Source organism: Microtus oregoni, unplaced genomic scaffold (genome assembly GCF_018167655.1).
Source record: "Microtus oregoni isolate MIOR12 unplaced genomic scaffold, Mior012 000047F_ref0000412, whole genome shotgun sequence".
Classification (NCBI taxonomy): Eukaryota; Metazoa; Chordata; class Mammalia; order Rodentia; family Cricetidae; genus Microtus; species Microtus oregoni.
This window is the reverse complement of record NW_024543221.1, coordinates 14,900,150-14,908,539: the sequence shown is the minus strand read 5'-3', so window position 1 is coordinate 14,908,539 and position 8,390 is coordinate 14,900,150. Positions and strand designations below refer to the sequence as shown.

The following is an 8,390-nucleotide window of genomic DNA, read 5'->3' as shown; positions in this document are numbered from 1 at the left end:
GCTTGGCTACTGCAACTCTGGGTTCCAGCTTTCAATCCGCTGATCCCGGAGTCGACGGGGAAACCCCACAGACACACTGACTTCTGGACTGAGTGCCCACTTAACGGGAGAAAGCCTCAAGGAGCCCCAACCCACTTTCCCCCGCTTAACAATAAGCTTATAGAGAATCCATGGATTTTTTACTTTGAATATGTAATAATTAGCGTGTGCATGGAGAATTCGATACACTTCAGATGTGGCCAGTGTGCCTCTGGCGTGATTCCTAGCCGAGGCGCCCACGCAGGAGGGAACCAGGTCTGAGTTGTGCAGGGAAGGGGGCCTTTTCCAGAAGAAAGAGCAGCTGTGAGAACCCTGAGATACCCACCCCTTTAAAGAGACAAGCTTCACTGTGTGGCCTAGGCTGACCCAGCTTCCCAAGCAGCTGCACCTGAGCCCCACACCGCAGCACCTGGCTAGTAGGAAAAGCTTACCTTCGGGGATGTGAGCAGGCCTCTGTGATGCAGGCTGTTGATGGAGAAAAGAGACTGACCCAGCCTGTGCATACACCTGTTAATTGATCCTGGAGTCGGGAAGCCTGTCATCTGTGCTTAAGCACTGAAGTTAGGGCACCATGATTCGGCCCAGGATGATGGGCTGGAATGGGGTGATGGTAGCCATTGTGATATGGTACTAATCTGGCATCTGGGTGAAGATATTTTTAAGACTGTAATGTTTACTTCATCTGCTGCTTGGTCACAGTGCCTGTGGCAGTCGTTCTCACAGGTTGCTGACAGGCATCCCGCAGAGAACACCGTGAACCTCTAGGTAACATGCTTCCAAGTCTCAGGACTTCTCATCTGGGGGAGTGAGTTTACATCAAAGGGTATTGGTAGCCACTCATCCTGCTCCCCACCCTCCCCTGCCTCCTGCCTGTGAATCGGAGCCTGACTACGGGCTTGTACTGTGAAACCTCCACTTCTGCGGGTCCCAGTTCCTCCTTCAGAGCCCCCACCATGTTATCTGAACTTTCCTCAGAATCCCTGCCATGTTGTTGTCTGTCCTGACATTAATACCCCTTTTATTAACAGCACCTGTCTGTCCCAGGGTCCCTGGGAACCCCCATTCAAGACCTTTCGTTATTCTAACATTAATACCCCTTTTATTAACAGCACCGGTCTGTCACAGTGTCCCCGGGAACCCCCATTCAAGACCTTTCGTTATTCTAGAGACACTTTTGCTTTCTCCTTTTGGTTGGCTGTCAGAAATTAAAACAAGGAACTAGAATTTCCCCAGAAATCACAAGCTTATAGAAAAGAGACTTTAATCTGGTGCCAGCTGAAGGAGGAACTTGTCTGGCAAGAAGAGATTATACAGGTCTGACAACTTAGCAGTTCGCCTTCTGGGACAGATCAGAACCTGGACACTGATGTGCCAACCATGGCTGACAGTACCTCTTGACCAGGATGACTTAGACATACACGCCCCCTCTGTTTAAATCTAAACCCCATGCACGTATCCTGATGATGGCCTCTTGACTTCCTCCCAATGTGGCCACAGCAAATTGTTTTTCATTTCTGTCCCCCATCCCCAACCCCCTGAAAGCCTAGCAAGCCTGAAACTCACTACGTACACCACTCAGGCTGGCCTTGAACTAACAGACATTCGTCTGCCCCTGCCTGCTGAGTGCTGAGATTAAAGATGTGTCCTGGAACAACGGTTGAAGTCCAGACTGCTCTGTAACTGGTCTCACAGGCTCCTGGAAGAAGGAAGAGCCTACAAAGGGGGTTATAATTCCAAAATTCAGCAAAATCTCTAAGAGAAATGTGCATATTCTCTGGTCTCTGCTCCTGAGTGGAGTCTCTTCTACTCAAGGAAAAGTACAAACGAGTAAGGGCTTTTATGTCTGAGTATCCTCACACAGCCCATTCATGCTGAGGAATCAACCCAGGCCTTGGATTGACCTGGGCCCTTCTTGTCCAGGGGCCTCCTTAGCTGGTCACTGTCTGGTTGGTTTTGTTTGGCCTCTGGCTCTGCCATCTCGTCTCTCTGAGCACACTGCGGTGCTGAGAAAGGACACGTAAGTCTGTCGGAGCTTAGAGAGGAAGTTCCCGCTGTCCATGCTGCACCACTAATGTTCATCCCAGAGAACTGGGGAAGCAGCAGGAATCCTGCGTACACGTTAGTAGGCTGAACTGAGGGCCTACAGGAAGCCAGGGCAGAAAAGAAACGCCTGTTACCACATGCTGACTGCGGGAACACTGACCTAAAGGGAGCACTCCTGGGAGGTGAGAATGTCTGCTGTTTCAGGTAGGGTCAGAGTTCAAATACAACTACTTCTGAGTTTCTGGCTTTACCTCAAGACTGCTATAGGGTACACAGGGCAAAGTAGAAGTATGTAATGGGAAGGGCTGAAGGAAGGTATTAGGAAGGAGGTAGGATTTAAACCACAGGAAGGCGAGGGAGCCAGAGAATTGCAGCCAGTTCTAAGAAAGCAGAGCCACACCTACAGGAGAGGCGGGATGGGGCCAGGGAAGGGAGGCTGTGTGTAACCTGGCATTCATGGCTCTGTGCTGGCGCCTAAAGAATATTGAGCCTTGTCATCTCTAATGGGGCTGCTTAGGGTACAAACTGTAGGTTTGGCCTCTCGTTCCTGTCCAGGCAGGGAACAGAGGCTCTGATAGTCTTGGTACCAGGTGATCACCTCAGAAGACAGAGATAAGGTCTCCCTCTGGACCTGAGGTAGGCCTCGTTACCTGGTACAATAAAGATAAAGTCTCCTTATCGGCAAAGGCCGGGCTGTTTATGCTCAGCGGGATCCTCTACTGTGCAACCCAAACCTGTCTCTACCTGGAGCTTTGCCTAGCCCTGAGGGTCCTGAGGCAGTGGGCTGGGGGCCAGAGAATTAGCTAGAGCCAGAGTTGTCTTGCTGTGAACCAAGAGTTTCATCTCTTCTGTCAGTACCCAGGCTCAGGGTTCTTGAAACCAGCCATTTACGTTGGGAAGGGAAAGGTTAGCTCTAGTCTTATTTTGTTACCTGTCTCCAGCCCTTTCAGGGACAAGGACCTGAGATATGACCCCGGCTGGCCTGAAATTCACTGTCCTCCTGACACCAGGTCAGTTTCTTTTATAGTTAGTATTTCTAAGTAATTCACAGACATTGAAGATTGATGGAAGAGAATTTATTTGTGTGTCTCTGGACGACATGTACTTTATCCAAATATGGCATTATCTGAAAGATAAAAAAATACATTTATTGGGCTAGTGAGATGGCTCAACCACTAAAGGCTAGCCTAGCAAAACATCAAAAAGATACATTTCAGTAATCTAATCTATTGCAGTTTTTAGAATAACCTGAAGGGCAGAGTTTTCACTTCTTTATTCTCATGCTGGGATTAACAGTGGACACACACATACACAGAGAGACAGATAGACACACATGTACACACACAGAGGGACAAACACACATACATGCACACATACACACAGAAAGAGAGAGACACACACACACATGCACACATAGAGAGAGATAGACAGAGACAGAAAGGCAGGAAGAGGAGCTTGTGCCAAGTCCCTGAGGCGGGAGCCAGCTCGGCATGTCCCAGAAGAGGAAAAAAGCAAAGCGAAGATACCAGGTGAGCAGGGAGATGTGCACCTGGGACTGTTTGGGAGAGTCAGGCGGCACGGGAGGGGAGGGAGCGGATTTTATCCTCAGCGTGGTAGGGAACACAGGAGTTGTATGCAGCAGGTGGCCCGTTCTAAACAGTTCGCTCGGGCTGTCCTGGGAAGTAAATGTGGGAGCAGAAAGGGTGCAAGCTGGGTAGCCAGAGGGCCAGCGTGCTGGCAGGGTTCAGATTCAGCATTGATTCTGGAGAGGAGACAGACAGGACTCGCTCACACACTGAGCATGAGGGCAGAGCTCCACTCTGGCAGCTTTCCCAGATGAGAAGGTAAGGCTGGTGATCACAGGAGTTTGTCTCAGCAATACTAAACTGCAGTTTAGTATTAAACTGACCTCACGTAGAGCAGCAGTGTGAGGATGGACAGCATCCATAGCTGAAGGCCAGAGAGGTCAGAAATGAAGATACGGGTTATCAGAAAAGAGACTGAACGGAGGGCCTCTGGCAGTGGTTTGAATGGGAATGTGCCCACAGGCTCATGCGTTGGAACATGTTCACGGTGCTGTCTGGGGACGTTTAGGGGATGTGGTCTTGCCGGAAGAAGTGTGTCCCTGGGATTGAGCTTTGAGAGGTTAAGGCTTCACTCTCCCTTCAGATAGTGCTCAGCGTTGTGGTCCAGGTTCAAGATGTAAGCTCTCGGCATCCTGCTCCTTGCCTGCCGCCTCCACCTGACATATGGACTCTCACCCTCTGGAGCTGTAACCCACAGTGAGCACTTCCTTCTATAGGCTGCCTTGGTGACAGTGTCCTATCACAGTGACAGAAAGTAACTCACACAGTCTGCCAGCTGCTTGCATGAGAGGTCCCTGAGAGGACCACAGGGCCAGCCTTGTCCCCCCTCACCCTTCAACACTCATGATGGAGAGCACTGTCTTCCAAACAGAGGCTCTCACTATGTAGCAAGTGATGTGTATAACTTAGTATTTGCTGAAACCTACCAAATTAATACCTTTAGCAAACCATAGTCCCAGGTCCTGATTTAGCAAATGATTTTCTCTGCACCTGCTGCCCCCCAGGCTCTCTCTCTCTCTCTCTCATTTGCCCCTCTCTCAACCGAGAGCAGCAGACCTCAAGTTCCGCTCTGGGAATGGCCACTTGACTTCTTTTTAGTGAGCTTCTTCAGTAAAGGTCTGTTTTCTCAATAAGCCAACATTTTATCTCCATCCCATTTCTCAGTTGATCAAAACTCAAAGCAATTTCTAAATATGAAAGAGTTAATGTTTGGCGGTTATTAGTTTTCGGTTCTCACATGAAAGTTGCGGGATGAAATGTGTGACTCTGTATTGTATGAAATCACGCGTGGTGGGACCAGATGTGTGACTCTGTTGTGTGAAATCACGCGTGGTGGGACCAGATGTGTCAGACTCTGTTGTATGATATCACGCGTGGTGGGACCAGATGTGTGACTCTGTATTGTATGAAATCACGCGTGGTGGGACCAGATGTGTGACTCTGTTGTGTGAAATCACGCGTGGTGGGACCAGATGTGTCAGACTCTGTTGTATGATATCACACGTGGTGGGACCAGATGTGTGACTCTGTATTGTATGAAATCACGCGTGGTGGGACCAGATGTGTCAGACTCTGTATTGTATGAAATCACGCGTGGTGGGACCAGATGTGTCAGACTCTGTATTGTATGAAATCACGCGTGGTGGGACCAGGTGTGTCAGACTCTGTTGTATGAAATCACGCGTGGTGGGACCAGATGTGTGACTCTGTATTGTATGAAATCACGCGTGGTGGGACCAGATGTGTCAGACTCTGTTGTGTGAAATCACGCGTGGTGGGACCAGATGTGTCAGACTCTGTGTTGTATGAAATCACGCGTGGTGGGACCAGGTGTGTCAGACTCTGTTGTATGAAATCACGCGTGGTGGGACCAGGTGTGTCAGACTCTTGTATGAAATCACGCGTGGTGGGACCAGGTGTGTCAGACTCTGTTGTGTGAAATCACGCGTGGTGGGACCAGATGTGTCAGACTCTGTTGTGTGAAATCACGCGTGGTGGGACCAGATGTGTCAGACTCTGTTGTATGAAATCATGCGTGGTGGGACCAGGTGTGTCAGACTCTGTTGTATGAAATCATGCATGTTCCTCTAAGAGGTGGATTTTCTCTCCACCACCAAAGTGAGAACCACACATTGTTGTTCTGGGCAATTCCAGCAGAATGAAGAACTGTACTTTTATCATTAGGAATGCCAAGACATTCTTTTGTAAAGATGATTGAGTTTTGTTTGTTTTTAGAAAAGAAACACTTGTTGGAGATTAGCCTTGAATCACAGCACAGTGTTTGGGTTTTCCATGTCACACTGTCCCACCACCCTGTACACTGGTAAAATGCAAAGTCATGGTCACAAATGGCTAATGGGGACCATTCTTTGTGAACCAAATTAATAATGTATTGGCTATATTGAATATATATGTATGCACACTTTCTCCAAATAAATGAGAAAACATTGCCAGTTGCCTGCCTTGACTACACAACAGAATCACAATTCCCATTTTTAACAATAATAAAATAGTCCCCCACCCAGCTTCCTACCATAGGTTTATGACCGCTTCTTATGGCATTGTATGTCACATTTATTAATAAAACTCCATTTTACTTCAATTTTGAACGTAAAATTCTGTAGACAACAGAAATTGGTGGCACAGGAGGTCTCTGAAGGGATTGCAACTTTTCTCAAAATGTGGCTGTTACGCCAGCCATCCGTAGTTAAGAGCCACATGGGTCTGCTGGGAATGCAGACTGCAAGGCCCAAACACCAAACCACAGAGCGAACTGGCCGTGGTGGGGTCTGGGGTCCTACAGACACAAGAAAGTGACTCTCTGGTCTGTGGTGGGTCTTACACCTGATAATCTGTTTTGCCTTCAGATCCATCACCTTCAGAGACTCCCAGGACAATCCCTGGAACCTCTTTTAACCAGAAGTTCCACCGAGTCTCAGTATTGATCCCTCCAGCAGGTTGGGCGGAGTCCCACCAGACTATCTTACTTTTGGGTGTGAAGTGCTTTCTCTCCTTGTGAACAAAGAGAGGCGCTTTGACCCAGGAGGTCCTGCTGCTTTCAGGAACAGACTCTTTGACGTGCACACTGGCTAAGGACTGGTAGGCCTGGCTGAAGTGTCGCTTCTGGACTCGCAGTAAGCTGACTCGATTACTCCTCTCCACCAGACAGTAGGACTCACGCTTCTCGTTGATCTCTTCCAGGAGCTTTTTGCTCACTCTGGATTTTTTCACATCGCTGCTCTTGTTCACAGATGCCATTTTGTTAAGACACCGGTGGTCAGCTGACTCTTGCCGTCCTGCAAACACGTTGAGAATGCATACTTGTTTTCTGTCCAACTCAGAAGCCAGATTCACTGTCATATCCACATTTACCAGTACTTTCTTCTTCTGCAAGACCATGTTTTGAAACATGCTACAGAGTGTAACTACAATTACTCTCCATTCTGCTGGTCCCCCTGGACCAATTTTCTCTCCACCCAGTGGGTCCACTCACTGGCTGCTGCATCCACTTATGCAATAACCATTCTGATGCTTAATATTAATTGCATAATCTTTGGTCTATTAGCTCAAGCTTTTTATTAACTAAGTCTTCCATATTAAATTCACCCATTTCTATTATTTTGTATTTTACCACAAGGCTCTGGTTTGTTACCTCTTGCTTCTTGGGTGGCTACATGGTATCTGCCTGACTCTGCCTTCTTTCTTCCTCTATCTCTGCTTGGATATCCTGCCTTGCTATATTCTGCCTGGTCATAGGCCAAAGCAGCTTCTTTATTAACCAATGGTAATAAAACATATTCACAGCATAGAGAGATGGAAATCCCACATCAACAGAACCAACTCAGGTCATTATTGCCCCTTGAATACTGCCAAGTCCAGCAATGCCCAGCAATTCAGGTTATTTTCCTGCCACTGCAGCCTGTGACGGGTCTCAGATGGGCTCATCTCTGACTCATGCACTTTTCCATTTTATCTCCCTGCTTTGGGAAATCTGCGAGCTTAGAGCCGTATCTTTTACAATATCAGCCACAGTTTGGAACAGTAAAATTATAATGGAGAAGCCCATTAAGAAGCAGTTGAACCTGGGTGTGGTGCTCATATCTGTAACCTCAGCATTTAGGAGGCTAAGGTAAAAGGATTGCACTGAGTTCATAGCTAGGCAGCGTTGAAAGTAAGTTCTGGGTCAGCCTGGCCTGGAGTGAGTCCCTGCTTCAGAAAAACAAAACAGCAATAAAAACACATATAAATGATAATGTATAAACTACCTAAAATAGTCTGATGGTATTCAAGTGATTTAAATGTATCTCTTTAGACATCTATGGAAGAAGTAAGGAAAAAAAAAAAACTCTCAAAAATTGCCAAGCCAATCCTCTCAAAAAAAATCTAAACCTTAGGCTGTTGGGAATGCAGACTGCAGGGCCTGGCATTTGGAACTGGCAATTTTTAATTAAATGCATTTAAAATGCTCTATAGAACAATTAACATCAAATTATTTGAGTTGCTTTAGTAAAACCGATCATTCTAAGTACCAATTAATATTATGACAAAATTATTAAAAATAATTTGCTTGGGTGTAATGGCACACACCTTTAATCCCAGCACTTGGGAGACAGAGGCAGGTGCATCTCTGTAAATTCAAGGCCAGCCTGGTCTACAGATCGAGTTCGAGGATAGGCAGGGTTATGATAGAGACCTTAATCAAAAACAAAACAAACAAACAAA

The 8,390-nt window shown here is 47.2% G+C and overlaps 1 protein-coding gene across 1 annotated transcript; it reads right to left on the bottom strand.

Annotated features, from left to right (window-relative positions):
• Positions 1 to 3,188: 3,188 nt before the first annotated feature.
• On the bottom strand, positions 3,189 to 6,926 carry Spata45 (spermatogenesis associated 45). The gene is made up of 2 exons (XM_041635204.1): positions 6,656 to 6,926; positions 3,189 to 3,208 (listed from the first exon to the last, which is right to left on the bottom strand). The coding sequence occupies exons 1-2, from the start codon at positions 6,924 to 6,926 to the stop codon at positions 3,189 to 3,191; spliced, it is 291 nt and encodes a 96-aa protein (XP_041491138.1).
• Positions 6,927 to 8,390: the final 1,464 nt, after the last annotated feature.